The 26,700-nt window shown below is 37.2% G+C and overlaps 1 protein-coding gene across 1 annotated transcript in view; it reads left to right on the top strand.

Annotated features, from left to right (window-relative positions):
* Nucleotides 1-26,700, top strand: part of LOC136246785 (uncharacterized) — a 47,114-nt gene that overhangs the window by 3,112 nt on the left and 17,302 nt on the right. The window contains exons 4-11 of the mRNA XM_066038345.1: nucleotides 256-535; nucleotides 903-1,199; nucleotides 3,272-3,851; nucleotides 3,901-3,966; nucleotides 19,779-20,008; nucleotides 20,069-20,277; nucleotides 22,286-22,558; nucleotides 24,808-25,072. Of these exons, the coding sequence (XP_065894417.1) occupies nucleotides 256-535; nucleotides 903-1,199; nucleotides 3,272-3,851; nucleotides 3,901-3,966; nucleotides 19,779-20,008; nucleotides 20,069-20,277; nucleotides 22,286-22,558; nucleotides 24,808-25,072 (2,200 nt within the window). The remainder of the gene's footprint in view (nucleotides 1-255; nucleotides 536-902; nucleotides 1,200-3,271; nucleotides 3,852-3,900; nucleotides 3,967-19,778; nucleotides 20,009-20,068; nucleotides 20,278-22,285; nucleotides 22,559-24,807; nucleotides 25,073-26,700) is intronic.

The following is a 26,700-nucleotide window of genomic DNA, read 5'->3' as shown; positions in this document are numbered from 1 at the left end:
TATACACATAATGTGAAAGTTGTCATGTGATAATGCAGTTGTTTCTTGAAATGTCACGTCAACCACTAGAGAAGTGTAGCCAGTTAGTTTAACTACTTTGCAGTTGTACAGCCACAGTGAATTATAGTAATACAGTACTCCATTTAGTGTATTGAGTTTCTCTATAGGTAGCCAGTAGAAATGAATGTGTTTGCATTTTAACCAGCTAATAAACTTTACTAGATACATGAACTTATTTGTTTTATATTATTACAGACCAACACTTTTCAAGCTCTTCTTGTTACTGATGGTAACCACTCATTTATAGTATTCAACTATCTTGATAATGGTATCAACTGGAATAAAGGAGATTATGGTACCATGCCAGCTCAAGTTGGAGTAAATTTTGGTGGAGAGCCTTCGATAGACTTTTCACTACCTGGCTCAAGAACCGAACAAGTTTCTGACATAGAACTACATTCTAATATAAATAAAAAGGGCCAATTTGTATATAGAGTTGATCGGATTATAGAAGACAAATGCAATGATGTATCAGGTATGTAGTATGATCAAGGATGACATATATCACATATTGTATGGATGAATTTTTGTACGTCACATTAATAATGCACTATATTGGGATGTGAATTGTATTGAAAATGTAATAATAATATTACACACTGATAGTGATACACACAATACAAAATATTGATTGTAGTTCTCAATTATGCACAAGACATGTGGTGTACCTTATTTAGAACTATGTATGCTAAAATGTTTACTAAATTAATTAGAATTATAAGTTGATGTATCATAAATCTTATACTCCATACATTATCATGGATACAGTACATGTATTATAGAACTTATGTAAATGATTCACTTTTTTACTTTTATTTTTGCAATAATTATGTTATGTTTAGGTATCAGAATAATCAATCCTAAGACTCCAACTATCATTAATGGTGGGACAATGCAGTTAATTGGACCATGTTTTAATGGAAGTGTTGAGCCAATCACATGTGTGTTCACTGATAAAGATGGTGATGTAACATCATTTGTTGATGAGAATGGACTGGAGAAGTTTAAACAAATTAAAGGCATTACTGTAAATCAAAAGGCGATATGTCCAATACCTTTGTTTAGGAGGCTTGGTTCTCATAATGTGACCATTACCATTACCAGCAACAACGGAGTCTTCAGTACTGCATTTGAAGTTGGTAAGCAAAACTGTTGTGAACACAGCTAACATATAGTAACTTTGATAGCTGAAATCAAAGCGAATTTGCTAATGTTTATTGATATATCACATGTGCATTACATGTAAATGAAGACCTATGCATACTGTATAATTATTGTGTGTGTATATTCTGGATTTGACTGGAATATACATACATCTATGTATGTATGTTCATCAATAATTTTTTTTGTCTATTTTCATCAACATTTTCTTCTGTCAAATTTTCTATTGCATGTCGTATTTGAATTTGTGATAACTATAAATGTATAAATATGAGTATACTGTATTAGTGATTGCATGATAGAAAGGCTATCTTAGTAAAGTACTTTAAACCATGCATCATACTACTGTATATTGAGCATCATGAAAACTGGGTTTTTCCAGCCAAAAGTATCACTGTAAAACCAGCCTTACATCCTGTTCACACTAGCCCAGTAGCACGGTTCGGAACAGTACGGCTCGATAAAAAGTGCAATGTGAGCACCGTCTGTACCGGGCCCAACCGAACTGAGCCAGCCCACCCGATTGAACCAGGCCAGCATGGTACGGTACGATAATTACTCATCAGGCGCACAAAATAGTAATTTTATAAACTCAACATGCAATGAAGAAGGGCTCAGAAACACTGTTCGATGCGAGGTTTGGCACGAAAGAAAGCCTAGGGACAGTTATGAACTACTTGTCATCATGCCAGTTACTATTTCGCGGGCACGGGCACGATTTCTGCAGCTCTACATGGCCGCCTATCTATTGCTGTCTTGTTGAAATTAAAGAATTCCAACACAAGAGACTTGAAGGGCAAGAGCTGCATCCAATTTTAGTTAGCAAATTAATTAATATTTAATTTGTGCGCCTATGGAAACCAGGTGACTTAGCAAGCGAGACTGCGTAGTGTGAACACAAGCAATACTGGGCCGTACCGAACCGAGTCGAACTGAACCGTGCTACTGTGCTAATGTGAACGTACTGTTAATTTCCCTTCATGACAACATGGCAGTATTGGTTAGTTACAGCCAAGCCCATAAATGTCTTCAGATGAACCCCAAATCCTTCCAAAAAGTTTCTGTGGAAGTTTAAAGTTTAAAATTTAACAGTATTTTATTCTGATTAACTAACTGATGCCTTCAGCCAAGCATAACTTGACAATGGATATAGCTACAGGCTTGATTTTTTCACTGTTTGACATTGCTTTTCATCCCGAGATGTGCTTTTTTGCCAGCCACATTATGTACAATACACGCATCATGGACTTACGTTTATCCTCTTTTATGTTCCAGTTCTTTCCGCTGACAGTACAATTTAAGATGTTGATTTGCAATAGCGTGATGCGGCTTCTCTATGGCTGTGTTGGTATCTTTCCCATATTTTCAGTAGCAACTGGATTGATTTGCAGAGGCACTTCTTGTACTGTTCTTCTTTTTGTCACGCTGTGTAACAGGCTGAAATAGATGCGTAATGGCCACCGTTCAATCCGGGGCTCGTGAATCATCCATATTTTCCATGGTGATTGGATTGATTGCAGAGGTACTTATCCTACTGTTCTTTGTTATAGCACTAGCTGATAGCAAAGTGTAATTAATGGCTACTCTACTATTGAGTCAGTAATTGTTACCTGGGGTGCATGTTCAGACCAAAACATTAACTTTGGCACCATCATTTGTTTTGATGCAGTATGCATGGGTTCACCAGTCATAATAATTTTACAAAAAAGTAAACAAACAAACAAGTAAGGAAAAATTGAAATTTTAAAGAAATTTAGGAATTTTAAAATTGATTAGGGATCGTAGAAATGAAAAGTATGGAAACAAGGGAGGTTGCTTACATGTACTAGTGGACATATAACCCTAATTCCGTAATGGGCATAGGCTGAAGTAGGGAGTAACAATGTCCACTATAGTGTATATGCAGGTATATATAGTAAGCAACCTCCCTTGTTTCCCTACTTTTTATTTCTATGATTCCTAATCAAACTTAAAATTCCAAACACTTGTTGCATGGAACATCAACTTTTTCAATGCTGAAATTTACTGTTCTTTTTAATTTATTTAATAGTTTCAGACAAAGATATGGAAGCTGATGTGCAAGTTTATAATTCTGATGGTCAAACTGGGTTTACAATACTTGACCATGATACACGTTATACTGCCAGGTGGAATACTCAGCAAATAAATAAAGATGAATTCAATGAAGGTGGTGAAGTTAGTTATAGACTTGAGAGCTATACGTTTAGTACTAACAGTGTATGGATTAAACGACCAATCCCTCGACGGTTTAACATTGTTAGAGAAAACTACAGGAATGGAAATGTAATTTTCAGACAAACAGTTAGTCCACCATCTCAAAATTTTTTCAATATTTATGTTGTTGCTCTTGTCAAACAAACTGCTAACCTTGAGGTAATGTACACATCGTCAGTACTATCTTATATGCCTAGAGTGAGGGGTGTAAAATCAGCAATGAGATACTGTAATTTGTGGCTCACTAGAACTAACCAAATTTTAAGTTCTGATGATCTTAAAAACTGTCCTTGTAATCTAGATTTTGTTGACTCAAACTCTGATTTTGTACTGGAGCCTACATGTGGACTACCAGGTGATAACTGTATTGGTGGTAACCAGTGTTATATAATGGGGTAAGATATTATGTAATATTTGAAATCCCATATAACTCCTTTAATTTAGAATAGAAAAGGAGCAGTGTTGTCATTATTCTAATGGTTGGTGTACTAAGAATGATAGAGCAGCAAGGTCAGAATTCTACACATATAACATACCACATATGAGGTTACTTTTGAATGGGAAATTTTTGAAGAGTAGCTGGTAAATCTATAATTTTGTAGGTTTTGTTTTTGAATGCTCAAACGTTGAATGTAGTCCAACAAAAATAATTTTGATAGTGCACGTTTAACCAAGCGGAGATGTTGACTGCATGTAAAAATACAAATGACACAGGGATGTTATGTCTACAACAAACTGTATATATATATTACATTAGGGGGATTTTATTTTGTAGACGAGATTGAAACAATGAGAGCATGATTCATTCCACGTGTCCATGTGCGGAGGAAAATCTTGAGGAACTTTTGCTACAGCTGCTTACTAGAATTAGCTTGAAACAATGCCAAGCCATGGAAGTCCGTTGCAATTGTATTTTAACAGCTACACAGTTCTGAGATCTAACTTCACATGTAGTGGTTAACACTGAATGAATTCTAGGCCAGCTTAGCTAGCTTTGTAAAAGTTTAAATATTGCACATAATTAGTATTCTTTGAAGAGTTAAATTTTCATAGAACCACAGCTCTTTGGATAATTTTAAACTTAAATTCCTTCAAAAATAACTTAATATACAGTACTATCAATGGTACAGCTCTATACACCTGCACTATAATTTGTCCTAGTTTGTGTGTGTGTGTGTGTGTGCGTGCGTGCGTGCGTGCGTGCGTGCGTGTGCGTGTGTGTGTGTGATAACACTTAGTTTAACTCCTAGAAAATAATACGCAAAGCTAGAAGCCAAGTACTAAACAACTATTTCATGTCTAATACAAAACAGACTGATGGACATATCGTATATTTAATTGACATACCTTTGCCTGCCTTGCTTTTGATAGGCCATGTTATCAAACAGTTCGGTAGAACTGTTTAAATAGGGATTACCCTAAAATGATGGGTGCTGCCTAAATGCCACCTTTAAAAATCATCCTATAGACATCTCACACAACAAAAATCACTTTTACAGAAGTAAGTCCAAATACAGCATGAAAAAAAACAAGCAAGCAAGAAAACATACAGGTGGCTTGACAAAAAAATGTCAAAACTTGAGTTTTCTTCTGACTGCATGCCTGCCTGGCTGTCTGCCCCTATTTGCAAGGCTGGAGGCCGAACAAAGCAGCATATGGCCACCATTTTATTCCACAATAGTAAACTAAAATGTGGGGTGTGCCTTTTGGGGTTCCAACAAGTATGTGCCCTCTGCACATTGCCTCCTTTTTTCTTCAACCAGGCTAGTCGTCATCTTCATGCAACAAAACTTTATCCAGATTAGTGCTCTGCGATATATCGGTAATACCGTTTATCGTGATATATTATCATCATCGTGACAGCGTTTGATAACCGATATATCGAATTACCGGTATATCAATGAATACCGGTATAGGATTGCTTTTAACCCAGCCTTTGGTGTTTAATTATCCAATTTGTTGATGGTTTAGCAGACACACCTTAAACAAAAGCTTGAGCTTGTCACATTACAACACATGCTTATTAATTATAATAATTGCCTGAACTATATATATTTTTTGGTTTTTGGGATGATACTGCTTCATACTAGGCCCAAGAAATGATGCAATAGTTACAATAACAAACTAACTATATACCGATATACCGCGATATTTTCCTGTTACTAATACCATGTATTCAAATTTCAATACCGCCGGGTTCTAATTTAGGTATTAATTTTCTATGTCAATACTTTTCCTTGAGCAGCTTATTGAGATGATCACAAAATTATTTTAAGCACTCAGGTAGCGGACACCTGTTAGATAATTGTAACTTCATAATAAGTTTGAGACCACACCCATTAATGATCTTGGTTAATTGATAATAATTGAACATGGAGGCCACAGCTCTTAGCAATCTATTTAGTCGAACACAATGACGGCATCCCATACTGGTTTAGAACCTTCTTGATGAGGCAAGAGGCCAGCTCAAGATACTCTTATACAGCAGTCACCCTAATATAACAGTCATGTGTGTATAACTGTAATTATGAAATGGTACGGTAGTACTATTTAAGTAGGGATTGCCTAAAAGTTTGCACACCACCCAAAATCCCACCTTTGAAAATCATTCTAGAGATATCTTACATGACGAAAATCACCCTTACAGAATAGTATTAGTCCTTATCAAGACACCCGGTAGTGTGTCGTGCGGCCCAAGAAGCCGGCTCGCAATACCCATGAGTATATTGACAGGAAGAAAAAAAATGCAATTTTTGCACCTCTGTAGCTCTGTGCTGCCTTGATGAAACAAAATGATTTTTGCTGTGGACACTCCCTCCACCTTCAGGACTCCACATTCCAAATTTGAGCGAAATCACTTCAAGCGTTCCCGAGATATGCGACTTCAAAAATTGGCTTAGTTTCTTCGTATTTTTTTCTTCCTCTTTTCGCACACTTACAAAAACTGCTATAAAACGTGAACGCCATATCCGATTGCCTTGCAATTTAGCACACAGAAGGGGGGTACAAAGGCGCATCTCGGTACCAACTTTGGCAGGAATACGATAAACCGGCAAAGAGTTATGAGTGAATATTCACGAAAAATAACACCAATATGTTGTCACGCCTACAGGGTAAACCGCGTATGGGAAGAAGCTGAAACTCGGTAGGTGAATAGGTTAACTATGGAACCTCAAACCTTTTGTGGTTTGAAAGAAATCGAGCTAAAAACCAGGAAGATACAATGAAAAAACCAACAGTGTGTAACAACTACGCAATCGAGATTAGCTAACAAAAAACTGCTGCTTGCCACACCTACCAGATAAACCGCTTGGGGTAATGCTTTGAAAATTGTTGTATAGATGGAGTAATCATCTTAGAAAGGCTCTTCAATGGTGTAGAAGAATCAGACATAAAGCCACGGAGTTATACCACAAAATCCAACTTGGTGTAGCAAGTGCGAGATCGAGATACTCTAATAGAGCAGTCATCCTAATAGAGCAGTCATCCTAATAGAGCAGTCACCCTGAAGAGAATTCAAGAAATCGGCTAGAAACAAGTAACCTGTATAGAGATCAGCTACAAAGAAACCAACCATATAGAGAGTTCAGCTACAAACAAATCGCCCTGTAGGGAGATCAGCTAGAAGAAGTTACCTTGTAGAGAGTTCAGCTACAAAGAAACCATCATGTAGAGAGTTCAGCTACAAACAAATCTCCCTGTAGAGAGATCAGCTAGAAGCAGTATCCTCTTAGAGAGTTCAGCTACAAAAAAATCACCGTGTAGAAAGATAAGCTAGAAGAAGTCACCTTGTAGAGAGTTCAGTTACAAAGAAACCACCATGTAGAGAGTTCAGCTACAAACTAGTGACCTTGTAGAGACATCAGCTAGAAGAAGTTACCTTGTAGAGAGTTCAGCTACAAAGAAACCAGTCTGTAAAGAGCTCAGCTGCAAACAATCACCAATATACAGAATTCAGCTACAAACAAAATCACCATGTAGAGAAATCAGCTAGAAAAATTACCTTGTAGAGAGTTCAGTTACAAAGAAACTACTATGTAGAGTATTCAGCTACAAACAAATCACCCTGTAGAGAAATCAGCTAGAAGAAATTACCTTGTAGAGGGTTCAGCTACAAAGAAACCACCATGTAGAGAGTTCAGCTGCAAAGAAATCACCCTGTAGAAAATTTAGCCACAAACAAATTGCCCTGTAGAAAGATCAGTTAGAAGAAGTTACCTTGTAGAGAGTTCAGCTACAAAGAAACTATTCTGTAAAGAGCTCAGCTGCAAACAAATCACTTGTACAGGATTCAGCTACAAACAAATCACCCTGTAGAGAGATCAGCTAGAAGAAGTTACCTTGTAGAGAGTTCAGCTACAAACATATCACCCTGTAGAGAGTTCAACTAGAAACAAGTTACCCTGTAGAGAGTTCAGCTAGAAGAAGTTACATTGTAGAGAGTTCAGCTACAAAGAAACTACCATGTAGAGAGTTCAGCTGCAAACAAATTGCCCTGTAGAGAATTCAGCTACAAACAAATCACCCTGTAGAAAGATCATCTAGAAGAAGTTACCTTGTAGAGAGTTCAGCTACAAACAAATCACCCTGTAGAGAGTTCAGCAGTTACCCTGTAGAGAGTTCAGCTAGAAAAAGTTACATTGTAGAGAGTTCAGCTACAAAGAAACTACCATATAGAGAGTTCAGCTACAAACAAATTGCCCTGTAGAGACAAACATATCACCCTGTAGAAAGATCAGCTAGAAGAAGTTACCTTGTAGAGAGTTCAGCTACAAATAAATCATCCTGTAGAGGGTTCAACTACAAACAAGTCACCCTGTAGAGAGTTCAGCTAGAAGAAGGTACATTGTAGAGAGTTCAGCTACAAACAAATCAACCTGTAGAGAGTTCAGCTAGAAACAAGTTACACTGTAGAGAGATCAGCTAGAAACAAGTCACCCTGTAGAGAGTTCAGCTAGAAGAAGTCACATTGTAGAGAGTTCAGCTACAAAGAAACTACTATGTAGAGAGTTTAGCTGCAAACAAATTGCCCTGTAGAGAATTCAGCTACAAACAAATCACCCTGTAGAAAGATCAGCTAGAAGAAGTTACCTTGTAGAGAGTTCAGCTACAAACAAATCACCCTGTAGAGAGTTCAGCAGTTACCCTGTAGAGAGTTCAGCTAGAAGAAGTTGCATTGTAGAGAGTTCAGCTACAAAGAAACTACCATGTAGAGAGTTCAGCAGCAAACAAATTGCCCTGTATAGAATTCAGCTACAAACAAATCACCCTGTAGAAAGATCATCTAGAAGAAGTTACCTTGTAGAGAGTTCAGCTACAAACAAATCACCCTGTAGAGAGTTCAGCAGTTACCCTGTAGAGAGTTCAGCTAGAAGAAGTTACATTGTAGAGAGTTCAGCTACAAAGAAACTACCATATAGAGAGTTCAGCTACAAACAAATTGCCCTGTAGAGACAAACAAATCACCTGTAGGAAGATCAGCTAGAAGAAGTTACCTTGTAGAGAGTTCAGCTACAAATAAATCATCCTGTAGAGGGTTCAACTACAAACAAGTCACCCTGTAGAGAGTTCAGCTAGAAGAAGGTACATTGTAGAGAGTTCAGCTACAAACAAATCAACCTGTAGAGAGTTCAGCTAGAAACAAGTTACACTGTAGAGAGATCAGCTAGAAACAAGTCACCCTGTAGAGAGTTCAGCTAGAAGAAGTCACATTGTAGAGAGTTCAGCTACAAAGAAACTACCATGTAGAGAGTTTAGCTGCAAACAAATTTCCCTGTAGAGAATTCAGCTGCAAACAAATCACCCTGTAGAAAGATCAGCTAGAAGAAGTTACCTTGTAGAGAGTTCAGCTACAAACATATCACCCTGTAGAGAGTTCAACTAGAAACAAGTTACCCTGTAGAGAGTTCAGCTAGAAGAAGTTACATTGTAGAGAGTTCAGCTACAAAGAAACTACCATGTAGAGAGTTCAGCTGCAAACAAATTGCCCTGTAGAGACAAACAAATCACCCTGTAGAAAGATTAGCTAGAAGAAGTTACCTTGTAGAGAGTTCAGCTACAAACAAATCACCCTGTAGATAGTTCAGCTACAAGCAAGTCATCCGGTAGAGAGATCAGCTAGAAGGATCACCTTGCAGAGAGGTCAGCTACAAAGAAATCATCCTGCTTCATCTTTTCTTCTTCCTGTAGTAAAGAATAAATGACAGGCTAAAAAGCCCTAAAGCCAGCCTATGGCCGGCTTTGGGTATACAAATACAAAAAGAAGTGAAATCTAATCCAAAACAGCCAAGCTGCAAAAAAGAGTGCGGCCCTGAGAAAGGCTATGGTGAAAAAAGATGTGAAATCCAAGGTGGCGGCCAAGAAATGGCTGTGATGGTAGGTTAATGGTAAAAATTTTAATAACGACAATTCAGGTGAATTTTGTGCCAAGACCAAGCGGCACCAAATTCACCTGAATTGTTATTAAAATTTTTACCATTAACCTACCATCACAGCCATTTCTTGGCCGCCACCTTGGATTTCACATCTTTTTTCACCATAGCCTTTCTCAGGGCCGCACTCTTTTTTTACAGCTTGGCTGTTTTGGATTAGATAATATATAACTGATATACCACAGCAAACTGTGGTATATAACTTATATGCCACACTTTGTGGTGTCCCACAGCATTCCATGTGCAGGCCTCAACAGTCAACAAACTCTCAACATTTACATTCCATAAAGTCCAGTAAACAACATTATGCAACTTGTTCAACCCAGGAGGTGATACTTATAAGAGGCCTGTTTCTATGGCAATTATAGTTGTATTAGACTTTGAAATATTTTGATTGATTATTAAGCAATAATTGTACATTTAAACTTTGTATATAATCACATAGATATAATCATAAAGACTGTCTCTTTAATGTCCTTTATGGGTCAAACAGCTGATCAACTGATATGTCTTTTAAAAGCTCATCAATGTCATCTACTGTCTTGATATGAACCAGAAAAAGATATTGGACAGCTTGAAAAGTTGCAACTGTTAAAGATAAATGTTGGAGCAGGGGGTGGCAAGTGTTGCTTTGTAACAAACTGATCTTGACTAATCAATGAACGTCTATGACTTACAGCTGTGGTAGAAGAACCATATGCCACCAATTCTGTGCCACTACCATTTTCACTAAATGACTGGTCATTTGTGGGCACTTGAGGCTTCATCACTCCAGCAGGAGCATTTGGTATTTTCTCTCTTGGTGAAAACAGCTGATCACAAGAAGTTGAGGATCCTTCATTGTTAGATAAAATATTTGAAACATCCAACAGTTGTGTATCACAATTTCGCTCATACTGATGTAAAGCTTTCAGTGATCTATGGCCAGTTCACTCTTTGATTAACTTATCAGGTACATTTTCCTGAAACATCGTCGTTGTACCATAAACTCTCAAGCTGTGATTAGTATTGTTTAATGTAAGCCCATACTCGTTTCTTTCAACATAGCGTTTAAACGGTTCTTACCAACAGGAACAACCTTAAACCAAGGCTTTGCTTGATCTGTAGGCATCTTTTGAAGTGGAGTTAAATAAAAGACATCTTTGTTTATTGCCTCAGCTGGTATCTTCTGTAGATATTTGTCAAGTATAGCAACATGGCACGCACCCTTTCCTGTAGTATTTTCGTGCTGACAGACAACTTTGTTCTGACGATTTAATGAGCCCAGCCCACCCTGTCGATTTTTTTAGCCAAACTCAGTATACACATATGAGCTTAGTTCTTTACCATTAACAATAGTAGTTTCCCTGCGTATCTGTGACAATTTCAGTACTCTTTGTTCCTGGCCTCCTCTAAGACAAAAGTTTTTTCTGTTATAGAAAAAAAACCGCTCTTAATAACCCTGTGGGATTCTCCAAACTCAAAATTCCAGTTGCCCAAAGCTTGTCTTCATCATCAGGAGTCAGCACAGGCATAGATTTAATACCAGCACCCACACCACTGTTATGTAAGCGCTTGAATAATGAATTGCAGACGTTTTTGAGTGGTGTAAACACCGGATCTTTCCAAATATTAAACTTCTCCGTCTTTCGAATGTATTGTTGCAGTCCATTTAGCAGTAAGTAAAGACTTCTTGGGGTGTATTCTTCCCCGTCGCCTTTTCTTGTTTCGCACACAAATTTACATAGCCAGTCACAAGCAGTTTTCTTGTTTGCAAAAACATCTTCAGAGCATGGGTCATCTGGGAACTTTTCATTTCTAGCGTTTCGCCAGGTTTCAAAGTTTCTAAGTGCCCACTCGTTGCTTTTAGCAGTGTTAGCTGGACACTCCCCTTCTTTAAACTTCTGTAAATCATCGCTGTGGCAGTCAAATTGAAACCTCTTGCCTGGTTGATCCTTGGGGGTGATCCAAGGCAGCTAGTGCATCTCGGTGTGTATCACGTGCTTGGACTTCCTGGGCTTTCTGCTTAGCAGCCTCTGTACCTTCTCCAGCAGTGTTCACAGCACTAGTTGTAGCACTTGCCTTTCGCTTCAACATCAGGCAGTATGACTCACGATTCATGTCGCACAAAATCGTCTTTAGCATTGTCTTTAGCCAGCAGAGAAACACTTGGTGGTGAAAAGTCGCGGCAGTTAACACAGGGACACCAGCCAGGCACTTGTAAACAATAATGACTTGCTAGTTCGTCTTCAGGTAACAATCCAACGTTGTCTTTAACAATCAATGTTTTACTTACAACTGTATTACTACCGGGAGCAGTAGACATGCCAATGAAAGTAGCACATAACAGTTATAACCCGGATACTCGGGATATGACAAAAATATATATATAATTTGTACATTTACTGATAAAATCAGAAATATTTAAAGTACATCTGCTTCATCTTTTCTTCTTCCTGTGGTAAAGAAAAAAAGATATGTTAAAAAGTCCCAAAGCCGGCTTTGGGGTATACAAATACAAAAAGAAGTGAAATCTAATCCAAAACAGCCAAGCTGTAAAAAAAGAGTGTGGCCCTCAAAAAGGCTATGGTGAAAATAAGATGTGAAATCCAAGGTGATGGCCAAGAAATGGCTGTGATGGTAGGTTAATGGTAAAAATTTTAATAACGACAATTCAGGTGAATTTTGTGCCAATTGACCAAGCGGCACCAAAAAATTCACCTGAATTGTCGTTATTAAAATTTTTACCATTAACCTACCATCACAGCCATTTCTTGGCCGCCACCTTGGATTTCACATCTTTTTTAACCATAGCCTTTTTGAGGGCCGCACTCTTTTTTTACAGCTTGGCTGTTTTGGATTAGATAATATATAACAAAACACTTACAGGTGGCTGGATATAGAATTTTAACAAATTTCCAAAAACTCAAATTTTAGTCTCACTGCCTGACTGACCACAATCATAAGGCTAGATGCCAAACAAAGCAGTGCACAGGTGCCATTTTATGCCACAATAGCAAACTCACCAGCCTTTTTGGGTTCCGATGAATGGAGGCCCTCTCTGTACATTGTCTTTTCTTTTATTTTTCAATCTGCTTGTGACTTCTTCATCGAATGAAACCATTATTTTCCATATCTTTCGGCAGCATATTTTTAGATACCACAGAATTAATTCAGAGCTGGATTTCAAAAGCGCTTCAGTCCCAAGACTACTACAAGAGGTACATTAGCTAGATATCTGCAACTTTGCTATTGAGATCCTGTCCGCGATAGTCCGCAACAACACCCATCAATTTTTTGACTGGTTTCCACACCCATTGAATAAAGATCTAGGTGAACTAATAGCGATAGAGTACAAAGACCACATCTCTTAACAATCTAGCTATTTACTTAACAGTAAACAAGATGACCTCACCCCTTATTGGTCTAGCTACGTAGCTGCACACTGACTTGAGATACTCTAATATAACAGTCATGTGTGATATTCCAATAGAACAATCACAAGTTACATTGTAGCCATAGTGAATCTGCCAAGATGATGATAAGGATTTCACTTTGCTTCATCCCTTTGCTTCTTCATGGCACAGTATCTCTGAAACACAGCATTATACCATCTTGTAATCACCACCATCTTGTTAGAAATTTAATTATTTTTAAATGGCATACAGTCATAGATATACAGAAAAGTACCTAGGATTGGAATCATCTCATGTGAGTCCATTGACTGTAACACAAATGCATCCACTGGATCATTGTTACTCCCTTACGGAATAGTAAAATATGTTACTCACAATACATTTCTGTGGAGTGTCAATGTGTGAGAGTGTTTAACCCTTTATTGAATGGCTAATATATTGCCATAACGAGTGCCCTTTATAAACGGAGCCATAACTCCTTTTTCCTAGGGGCTACGAAGCTGAAATTGCTACCAAACTGCTCAGAAGGACCGGGCGTGTTTAATGACGTTTACCGTTCGGCGATAGGAAGAAGCATGGGCAAGTTATGGCACTTGGCAATATAAAATAGCGTATACAAAACAATAATACCTGTTTAAAACTCCATGTTCGCCTTCTCCCTGCTACTAGGAGGCTTTAGTTGGAATTACTCCATTCCCCACGTGATAAGGATTCTAAAAATAAATAGTGTGATGTCATCGCGTTGATTAGTAAGATGGCGGCGCCCATCTTTCAATGCCATGGCGATACGGAGAAGATACGCTTTCTTCGCTTCATAGCGCGTGAGTTGTGTGTGTGATCTGTAAGTATTCTAGCTGTGTTGGTAGAAGAGAGAGATGGCTATCAAACGGTATATAGCTTGATGGGTTAATTAATGGGTGGGGTCCACTCGTATCGCCCACAGTTCACACAAGCCATAAAAGTTTTCACACTTGCGGTTTTGTAAAAAAAACTTCGGTAATAAAGGGTTAACATAGTTGTTAGTAAACCTTCCTCACGAAAGGGGGTGGAAGGGCCTGGTTTGTGGGTGTGTGTCTCATTGTGACTGGCTGAAACGTAAGCACCATTATTGCAAAAACCAAACTAATAATACATGGCAACTCAATTATTATTGTTTTATGAAGTAGTCACAAGAGTAGAATTAGCCTTCTGTGGGATAAATTCACAAGATATTACTACAATACTTCTGGTAATGATGCTTGGCTCTATGATACGGTATTCGGTTTATGCGTTGTGTGCAATATTTGAACTCAGTATGTTAAGGGTCAATAAGAGCCACCCTTGTTTAATAGAAAAACATTCATTTGTGAGGCAAACTACTTATAGGAATTAGCTGAAAGTTGGTTGTATAAGGTGGAGTAATCATCGTAGAATACTTGAACCTTTCAGTGGTTTAGAAGAAAGAAACACTGAATTATAAGATGACCATGTGTAAAAACTGCTTGATCAAGATAACTCTGACACTATTAGAAAAAACAGTATCTAGCAGTCGTCCTATAGAAAGTTCAACTACATTGCAAGTAGAGTGTTCAGCTACAAAAAGTCACAATGGAGAGAGTTCAACTTCAAACAAGTCACCCTGTCACCCTGTAGAGAGTTCAGCTCTAAAATCCACCCTGTAGAGTGACATCAAGTCATGTTGCATTGAGATCAGTTATATCAAGCCACCACATAGAAAGTTAGCCATGACCAAATCACCCTATAGGGATTTCAGCTACAAACCAGCCACCCTGTAGAGAGTTCAGCCACAAAATGTCACCCCATAAAAATTTCAGCTATGGACATGTCAACCTTAAGAGTCAGGAATCCCTACATGTCATCCTGTAGGTGCTAAAGTTCAAGGCAATCTAGTTACATGATTGCATTTTTCAGCAATTTCTGCAAAGTGTGCAAAAAGATATCTATAATCCTGTAGACCCCCTTAAGGCCTAAGAAAAGAAAATTTTAAATTTGAATACCTCTATGTATCTCACAAATGGCTGGCGTGAATTTAACCACATTTGTTGGGTGGCCTGCCCTACATGGTGAACAGCTATAATACAAAAATAGTGTGTTATGGAGAAGGGATAATGGAGCTATGCTACCTATGCATGCGTCTTCCTGTCAAAGTACACACAGTGTGGTGCGCCGGCTTCCTTGGCCACATGGCTCTATGTAACCATGTGTCTTGATGCTTTTGTGTTTTTTCTCTGTTGAGCAACTTGTGTAAAGATACCATAGCCTATAAATCAATAGGTTCTAGTTATTACTATATAACTATACAAAAAAGGTTAGCTATGTACACTGCATGAAAAAATGTAGTCTAATTTTGGAAAACCTACCTTTAGGCTATTTAATATAGCACCAGTACAGGATGGCTACATTATCTAACTAACAATTTTCACACTAATAATCTTGCTAGGTCTGCTATCTGGACACAGACTTCTGTAAGCATGTCAAGCCATTACATCACTCTAGAAGCTAGTAAACTGGAGTGACAATTGTATTGTCATGGTGAGAAATTGCAGAGGCTGTTTCTAGTATTCTAGATACTCTGAAAAACTATAAATGTCTCTATCTTCACAGAAAATTTCACCCATGTATGTAGCAGCCCAAGTTGGTGATTTCATGCCATAAGTTATCAGACAGTTCAGTAGTACCATTTAAGTAGGGAGATTTCCCTGAAAATTTCGTGTGTTGCTCAAAATCCTACGTCATCCTAGAAACATTTTATGTGATGTAATCACCTTTACGGAGTAGTACTAGTCCATATAATTTATATTACAGCATTAAATATAAAAAAACATTTACAGGTGGTCGGATATAGAATTTTAACAAAGTTGCCAAAACTCAAATTTTAGCCTTGCTGCCTCACTGCCTGACTAACTGCCTGATCACAATCACAATGCTAGAGACCAAACGTAGCAGTACATGACCACCATTTTATGCCACAATAACAAACTCACCAGTGGGATGTGCCTTTTGGGGTTCCAACGATGTAGGCCCTCTGCACCTTGTCTTTTATTTTATCTTTAATTAATCAAACAGGCTGTGTGTCTTCTTTTTCATCCAACGAAACCATATTGAGGCATTAATTTTCTGTGTCAACACTTTCTTTTGGTGACGTAAATTATTTAGATGCCACAGAATTATTTCAGAGCTGGATTTCAAAAGCGCTTTAGTCCCATTGTTACTATAAGAGATATACTAGCTATGTACATATCTGCAATTTTGTGATTGGAATCCTGTTTGCGATAGGTTTGTGACCACGCCCAGCAATAAATTAAAGATATGTAGGTGGACTAATAGCAATAGATTACTAGGGGGCAAAAAATTGTAAATTTAAACAAGTAGAATAGGGATTGTAGTTGTGATTCTGAATAAAACTGCATAAACAAGAAGTAATAGGGATGGTGATTCACTATACTGCTTAATTAATAACCCTTTAAGGACCAAGAATTGTGTGCATAGTCTACCTTGAAAGCCCACACGTTTTATGATTATTACGCATTTTGTCTTTTAAAAAAGTATATAGTGTTGACAAAGCCCCTACAAGTGCTCAATGGTATAACAACTTATACTAAAAGACTTGCCTGACGATAATATACAACATTATCTAACTTACCAAGGTGTAGAAAACCAATGTCTTACAAGCACTAAGGTGAGTTTCAAACACCTGCACGCGATCAATTTCTTCGTGACACAAGCAATAAAAATGTTCCGCCATTTTTGTTTTTAAAAACCGCATCACGTGATCTTGTATATCAAATTCTTTGCCTCTAATTAGTGAGCACTCTGAGCTTTATTTGAAGTTAATACGATGAACACAGCCAAAATTATGGAGTGATTTCTACAATGTTAGTTTTATTGTTGTGTAAATATTAAATGTTTGTACTTTGTTAGGAATTATACACAGGCTTAGTTTTGCGTGATAAACTGGCCTTATATATCAAAAGAATTGCCTATGAATGGCGATTAAAATGGCCCCTGTTTTGGTCTCATAGCTTCATTTGTTGCGGCGTTATAGTTCTTTGTTTACTGCCAATAATCTTGGACGTAATATTACGGCGCTGGGCTTTCGAGCAATGCTTAGTTTGGATGTAATATTACAGCAGCGGTCCTTAAAGGGTTAATACATCAATACAAGCCGAGCAGCTTGATTTGTGTACATTGAATTTAAGATTCCTATTTCGACTGTTCAAATAAAAAGCCGAAATAGGGATCTTAAATTCAACGTACACAGATCAAGCTACTTGGCTTGTATTGATGTATTAAGCAGTATTGTGAATCACCATCCCTATTACTTCTTGTTTATACAGTTATTCAAAATCACAACTACAATCCCTATTCTACTTGTTTAAATTTACAATTTTTTGCCCCCATAGCTTCTGAAATTTTTTCATGTCCATGCACATGGACAACACAATTTTATGGCTGGTGTGCACTTCATGTAGTACTGAGTATATGAAGGTTTGCTTCATGATGCTCAAGCATCTGTCTACTAGCTAAAGATAGAGTGTGTACTCATGATCTGAATCTTATGGAATAGTTATAGACTCTGAAAAGGCATGATCATGCACAGGCTGTATTCACCCAACATGTTAAATGCTTTGATCCACAACAATAAGGCATTGAAATTATGTAGCTGGAAAACCCTACCAATCTGTAAAAAGTAGCTATCTGTAGCTATTATTTAGTCTTCTCTCTTGCAGATCCTTAAGGCAACTGCTCTCAATCTTTTGATCATGTACGAAGGAGACACACCCTCTTTTTACTTCTGTTCTTTTTATGTTGGAAATTTTTTGTTTAATATTTCTGGTAGCTTATAAAGCCTGATACATATACTGGAAGGCGATACTGTTTTCTTTCGAAAATTCTTTCCCCCAAAGCTTCGGAGCTGCCCTTAATTTTTGATCACGTACGAAGGGGACACACCCCTTTTTGATTCGAAGGGTTATGCTACTTCTGATAGGTTACAAGGCTTGTTATGTCGATTTTTGACTGATAAATGGCTGTAGCAGCCCTTAGGAAAGTGCCCAGAATGTAGTTTCAGTGACGGGCTATGGGCCACACCCCCTTCACTGATGTGAGTTGAAGAGTCTAAAACGTTCAGAAACAAATTTCAGTAAGTAGCATTTATGTTTAATGTTTAGTTTAATACATCTTGATGAGTTTTAGTCCCGTATGTTGCTTCAAATGGCATTTTTTTAAAACTGCTGTACTTTTGCTTTTATGGCTTCATGAGTGAATGGTGTTTCAAAGCCATGACTCTAGCTCTATATCTCGCAATCACCTTAGAAAACAAAGATTTTAAGTAATAGTTAGACCCCTGTGGTCTGAAGTCTAAGTTATTTAGACCCTTTATGTAGTTGTTGTACCTTAACATTGTTGACAGCTGCTTGTAACAGAGAAATGTAGCGTTCATTAGTAGAAACAAGCCATAACTCCAGCCGTAACAACAGTTGCGGGTTTAAAATTAATTTTCAGGTGGCGATGCGTTGCCAACGCTACCAGTCTGGGTGCACGTAGTAAACATGAAAAGGGTCTAAGTAAACATGAAAGGGTCTACTTAAACATGAAAGGGTCTAAGTAAACATGAAAGGGTCTAAGTAAACATGAAAAGGGTCTAAGTAACTTAGACACCTCCAAAATCCACCAAATTCACCACCAAAAGGGTCTAATACCACAGAGACCTGGGTAGGAATGATTTTAAAATATGCCATACGTTTTTAGTGCTGATATCTACTTCCTGTGGGCTGTAGATGCGCGAAATAAGAAGACGATGGAGAATTTGGGTGATTTTGGAAATTTTTAAAAACTCCCAAAACCACTTCCCTGGTGTTTTATACTTCCAGATCAGTCTTTACAAGGTCTGGAAGGTTTTTGAAACACATCCAAAGCCCGGAAGGCTGCTTTTGGTGTGCGTTCTATTAGAGTTTTGAAAATTTTTACCCCGATCTCTATTATGAACCACTATTGTGGTTCATGATGGAGACCACACCTCTTAAAAATCTAGCTATTTACTTAACAGTACAGTCATGTATGATATTCTAATAGAACAGTCACAAGTTAATTGTAGCTAGCTCTGCCATAGCATATTTTTGAAAAATGTTTTAAAAAAGAAGTAGGGACCTATGCAATAAAAGTAGTGAGACAAGGGATGAATGATCATATTACTGCATAACTCCGGTGGGGCTGAAAGTGCACATTAATCATTTGTTCAATGCCAAAGTAGGGACTTCCCACCGAGCTATGCTGTAATACCATCATTCATCTCTTGTTTCACCACTTTTTATTGCATAGATCCCTTTTAAAATTTTAAAATACTATATAGTAAAATACCATTTTAAATTACCATTTGTCTATGAATGTACATGTAAGTACATGGTGCTAAAAATAGGTGTCCAAAATCTGGTCACAAATAAGCATGCTTCTAACAGGCAATTATTTTGATGATATATTTCATGTACACATATAGTAAGAAACTGGGATTGCGATGTTGCTATGATTCTGATGGAAACTATTCACCTCAACAAGCTAGATCATATTACAATCACCCTTATGATGATGACTTGTATTTACAATATCTCTCATCAGATTATTTCCCACAGAAAGTGTGTTGTTCTGATTCTGATGAAAAGTCTTGTAAAAATTATCAGGAACAAAGACCTGGAGATATTGGACTTCATTGTTCAATGAACTTTTCCGGTACATAACTATTTGTGTAATATATCAGTGGTTGTTATTTAATGTTTAATTTTTACACAGAGTTGTTTTCTGAAGGTGCAGTTTGCACTGTCAACACAACAACAGGACTGATATACACTAACACATCTACTAGAGGAGGAAAGTTTGAACTACTGGATGGTGAAAATTGTACTGTATATAAACTAACTCCCAACAATAATGCTAGTACTGGTGAAATAACTCTATCTGTTCCCTTTTGTGTTGGAGATCAAGAATACACAAAATTATATGTAAGTTTATCATGTGATATGCCCTATATACTTACGTATAACAGTGTGGCTGAAAGTTCCTGTGCACACTTCTGTCATTAAATTATTGAGTTTATTTTACAATTAAAATTCTAGCGGAATTTAGATCATGAGTAATGGACCAGTTGGTCAGTGGATTCAATGCTTAACTAGAATTTTTTTAAATGTTTAATTTAAAAATGAAGTAGGGATCTATGCAATAAAAAGTAGTGAAACAAGAGATGAATGATGGTGTTACAGCATAACTCAGTGGGAAGTCCCTACTTGGTATTGAATTAAATAAATAATTATGGGAAGGCAATTATCATCACTAATAAACATCTTGCCCATTTACTCAGTGAGAAATGGAGTTCCCCATATTCTGTGGTTATGGGCTGGCTTCGCTGTAGTTTGGGGTTCTCCTTGCTGCACTCTTCAATAATGTGTAACAGGGGATCGCGTTCTAGATCCAAGCATCCTTGTGTGCATGCCTCCAGCCATCGACCTTGCTGTTGCTGAGGGGCACCTGTCTCCATTAGAACAATATGGTAATATATACTGATTTTATATTGTGCTTGCTTCTTTTTCTTATAGCTATGTCTACCAGAACAATGTAATTTTCCTTGGTGTGTTATTCATTCCCTGGGTGCATCGGCATACTGTCTGCCCAGAAGAATAAATCAATAAATAAATAAGGTAGTTAGGAGGTGGGGTATCTGAGCTCTCAACTTTAATATTTAATTGATGGATGCGGTCGCAAACCTATTGCGAACAGGATCCCAGTCGTGAAGTAGCAGATATCTAGCAAGTATACCTCTTATAGTAGTGCCGGGACTGAAGTGCTTCTGAAATCCATCTTTGAAATAATTCTGTAGCATCTAAATATGCTGCGGAAAGAAAGTGCTGATACGGAAAATTAACACCTTGGTATGATTTCATTGGATGAAGAAAACAAGTAGACTGATTGAAGATAAAAGAAAAGACAAGGCACAGAGGGCCTATTCTCGTCGGAACGCTAAAAGGCACATTCCACTGGTGAGTTTGTTATTGTGGCGTAAAATGGTGACTGTGTTCTGCTTTTTTTGGCCTATAGCCTTGCGACTGGTCAGTGAGGCAGTGAGACTAAAATTTGAGTTTTGTCAATTTTTAAAGTTTAATACTGTATTTTGTATTATATGCACTAGTGCTCTTCTGTAAAGATTTTTGTTGCGTTAGACGTCTCTAGGATGATTTTTCAAGTCAGAATTTTAGGTGGAGCAAAATTTTCACCACGATCCCTACTTAAACGGTAGTGGTGTACGATATATCAAAAAAATATCGATATCGTGATAATTTGTCAATATCGTTATCGGATCGATTTCTATACCACTTTAGCAGATTTCGATGTTATCGAAAAAGTTTCTATAATTATTGAAATATCGAAGAATATTTTGATAAATCAACAGCATTTAGTGTGTGATTGCACAATCACGCTAGAAATGAAGGTTGGTTCAGTACAATCTAGCCACTTTAAAAGTTTGTCTACCAGTTTTCTAGGCTTATTATTAGTTCTATGCAATAGTTTTGGAGTGTAAATTGTATTTGAAGCATATTTATAAATATTGGCTGCCCATGCAATTACTCCATCCACACAATTAAAAATTATCAAAAATTGAATCAAAATTTCGATATTTACCCTATTATCGTATTGATATCATATTGAAATGAAAATCCTGATATTGCATACCACTATTAAATGGTACTGCTGTACTGTTTGATAGTGCTTTCTCACCCAAGTAAACTTTGATTTTTATACAACACTATTAACATGCTAATGCCCTTCTCTTACACTTGCTGACCACATAGATGAGAGGGTATGTAGTTTGATCACAAATTTGTATATTTTATAGGCTGTAGCATTTTGTGCACAAGAATATGAATCGAATTGCCATTAAAGTTTTTTGTACCGCATGCATCACATTTGTACCGCATGAATCAGTTGTCATGTTTTTTGTTTTAATCCATTGCATAGGTTAGCACAAATGGACGGATATCCTTCAATAAACCGTTTACTCAAGCAAGGTCTGATGCTCCTTTAGATAATGAGGTGATTATTGCTCCTTATTGGACTGACCTTGACGTAACAGATGGAGGAAATGTGCACTTTAAGGAAAGTACACACACTGAACTGTTAGAGTACATTAGCACAGAAATTAGAAATGTTGAATCAAGTATGACACAGTTTGAAGCACATTGGGCATTTGTTGTAACCTGGACGAATGTTAAAAGTAAAAATTTTGTGGAGGTACGTAAGTGAATAATTTGTAGTATATCAGATTTTTTTGCCAAAACATTATATACAATATAAAAATTATTTATGAAGAAATGTTATAAGACTTTTGAAGAGATGGTAAGGAAGGTGTTTGTACTGTGTAGCAGGAAATTTTTGAATAGTTAAATTTTCAAAAAGAGTGCTTAATTGCAAGTTCAAAAAAGTATTTTTGCAACAGGTCATCTTTACCACTTAGATAATTAACTGGAAAGGATCTTGAACTCTGCTTACTAGTTAAGTGGAGAAAGCTAGTTAAGTGGTTGCATTGTTCACATACGTTAGAAAGTGCTGCTGTGATTGTTCAGGTAAGCATACATATTGATAAATGCTCATTTGACTTTGGTAGAATTGCATATAGTTAGCTACCCCTTCCCAGCTTGAATCACGTGGTTTGGTCTTAATGCTACAATCCAATTAGATTCAGCCATGTCTAGCTGGCTTTCAGTTATTTCACTCAGGCTAGAATAATGATTTTCTCATAGGCTTTTAAGACTTGTGGTGTCACTTGTAAAGTTTTATCCCATTGAGTAACCAGTCGTAGTCTGTAATTGATAAGCGCCATGCAGAGAGTAGGGTCTGGCCATGAGAGAGTAATGGACTGATCGAGGTCTAGCTGTAGCTAGCTAACTGCATAACATTACAGTAGAATACAAACACTCTAACTTTGTATGTTGCTTAATCATCACTTCTAAGATGCTAGCTAGCTATTTCTGATAAATTATGAAACATTATTTTTGAAAATGCATCGTTTTTGAATTTTTTTTTAAATTTAACCTTTCAAAAATTTCCCACTGTACAGTATAAGTATGCTTTCCTCTATTAGGGTATGTATACTAAATCAATGCATGCCTGTGCATATGTAATATGGTAATATTGTATATTGGGTTACATCAAGAATCTGTAATAGAGGAGAGAGTGTCTCCTAACTCAGTATTGGTTTGTCAAAAATGAGCCCAGCAGGTGCCTTTTGGCATACTGCAGTACCTACAATATGTGCATCATGGAATTACCTTTGCTTTCTGATTTCTTTTTGTTGACAGTGCAAGGTGTCGATTTGTGGGTTGTTGACTTCCCTACATTTGTAACAGAAATTGCACATGTTTCCATAGTGATTGGATTGATTGCAGAGGCATTTCTTGTAATTGTAATGTTGTATAACAGGCTGAATGTAGCTAAAAACATATCGTAATGTCCACTTTACTTTTCAATAATTGATAGTTGGATTGAGTGTTCCCAGATGTAAAAATTAAGTATGGGGTATATGTTTTTCTGCATGTTAAGTACTAGTCATGGTATATATGTGATCGGATTTGCGAAAACCCGACATAATGGCGCATTTTTCAAATTCTTTATTATTGAATATTTATAATCTGCTTAGCCAAGTATATGCTCTGGCCAAGTTTCAGCTTCATATGGCAACAAATTTTGGAGTTACAGCCCTACAAAGTAGCAACAACAGAAAGATCGATTTGTACAGCAAGTATTGAGAAAATAAATTACATGAGCTTACAAAAATGGCTGTAACTTACACATACAATGCAATACAGAGTTTCAACTTGCACCACTGTGTTCGCCATGAATAGGGGAGTCCATTACCAGGTAAGTTTTTTCTTCTATTACCATTCATCACTGCATACAGAGACGAAATCAGTGAAGAAAATCGATCGCGTACAATCGTTTCGACGTGACGTAAACAAATGCCCATAACTTATGTATCCTTTAGTCTACTGCAACAAAACAAAATTTGTGGACTCCTCTTGAGTAGGCGAATAAGGTGATATCCAGGTTTTTATCATAGGGCCCTTCCTTCACAAAGAACAAAGCATTTAAAAATTTTAAGAATTTTTTTTCTCGATTATGCGAATATTTTACCCATTGCAAATGAATGGCTTATACTGAAAATTTAGGCTTGCGCCATTATGTTGGGTTTTCGCAGATCCGGTCACATATTATATGAACCATTACTACTTCAGTGTATTGCACTTATTTACACAACCATTCTTTCTATTGTTGTGGTATATACTGGTTTACCAGTCTTAAATAGTTAACATACAACACATGACTGAATTAGGGATAAGATGTCTACCTGTAGGTAACTTCCCTTGTTTCACTAATAACTAGCTATTGTGTGTGTACCTGTGTGTATTCGTGTGACATCATCATATAGCTGTCTTTGCTTCTTGGAATATCTACATATACTTGCACATTATTTTCCTCCTTAGCCTATCACTTTCACCACTATTCTCACTACAAATGGTAGACACAGTTTTGCTATGTTTTTGTACCAAAATTCGAATATTTTGAATTCATTGTCAAGTGAAAAAGGTTCTCAGCCATATATTGGATTTAGTGGCACAGAGAAGTCTGCTCAGTATCGTACAAGCTCAGCTGATAATCAAAATGATGGCATACCAAATTGTGAAAAGAGCAAATTGATGTTACGCCTCGATCAGAAAAGCATTAATAAGTCTGGCTGTAACTATGAAGGTATGAAATGACACATAAAACATTAAGTGATGCATAGTTCATAGACTGACAGTACATATACCAGACGCTGACATATTATATAGTTATACAACGGGCATGAGTGCTCCACCTGATATAAATGCACAAACCTGAGGGCTGTTAGGCCCGAAGGTGAGTGCGTTATAGAGGCAGAGCACAAGTGCATGTTGTATAACTGTTATATACCGCTCACCTAATCCAACAACTGAATGTGTTACAGTATAATACTCTCAATAGCACCTTGATGTATTATTTTGAAATACGTCAAGCGATTAGCCAATAGAATTAGTATTGCACTTGTTTGTCAAGGTCCCTTGCCAAAAACATATAATACTAATTTGATCGGCTAAAATAGTGTGGTGTGTTTCTATTAAGTAAATGTCTGACTTCACAACTAGTGTTACCATAGTGATAGATGCTCCATGGCATTGCAACAATATGGTTGGTTACTAAGCAATGGGTTGCTAAGCAACGGGTTGCTAAAGTGAACGTCATCTTGAGACCATAACGACGGTTGCTGCTAGGCAACGGTTGCTAAGTGTGTTTGGCCTTTTAAGTGGTTATTTTTTGAATTTCTGTTGCCTAGTAACAGTTGCTATGGTTGTCGGATTAATTTGCAATGGGACGGATGGTTGTGGTATTCGGGATTAATAGTTCTGGCATTGTAAACAGGAAGGAAATAGTGCGAGGCAAAGCCTCGCACTATTTTACTCCTTCCTGTTTACAATGCTCCCACTATTAATCCCGAATACCACAGCCATCCATCCTATTACATATACTAATACCATACCTGTTTCAGTGCCCATACAAAAGTCTCAATAGTAGCAGTGAAATTTATCCCGTATTTCACTGGTAGCAGTGAAAAAGTTGTAATTGCAATTTCATTGGCTAGAATTTATGTTAACAATTAGTGTTGACACGTGTTTAGTACATAGTGACAAATTGCGTACATGGCAACGCTAATGCACAGCATGCGTATATGCAGCGAGTATGGTATTAACTGGGAATAGCATGGGTAGCAGTGAAATTTGGGATAAATACCACTCTTGTTGTATTGGAAATGGTAAATTTCACTCGGCTTCGCCTCGTGAAATTTATCCCCATTTCCAATACAACACTCGTGATATTTATCCCAAATTTCACTGCTACCCATGCTATTACTAGTACTAATAGGTGGAAAAGATCCAACGCTGCAGCTACATACATTTCTTTTATAAGGTAGAATGCCAATATCGATTGTGGTGCTCTAAAACTAACAATATTACGTATCAAGCATGGCCTTGACCAAACAATCACATGGCAATGCCACAATCGATTATTATGGTGAGTATAAATTAGAATACAATATTATTTTAGAAGTGATTTGTTAAGGTGGAAGCTTTGATCAAACTAGTAAGATAATGTAGTAGTGACGTTCCCTGTATGGCCCCACAATCAAATTTCGCATGTTAGGCTATATGTGACCGGATCTGCGAAAACCCGACATAATGGCGCATTTTTCAAATTCTTTATTGTTAAATATTTATAATCTACTTAGCCAAGTGTATGCTCTGGCCAAGTTTCAGCCTCATATGGCAACAACTTTTGGAGTTACAGCCCTACAAAGTAGC

Source organism: Dysidea avara, chromosome 2 (genome assembly GCF_963678975.1).
Source record: "Dysidea avara chromosome 2, odDysAvar1.4, whole genome shotgun sequence".
Taxonomy (NCBI): domain Eukaryota; kingdom Metazoa; phylum Porifera; class Demospongiae; order Dictyoceratida; family Dysideidae; genus Dysidea; species Dysidea avara.
Note: the sequence above shows the minus strand (reverse complement) of the source record. Positions and strands in the feature narration are given on the sequence as shown.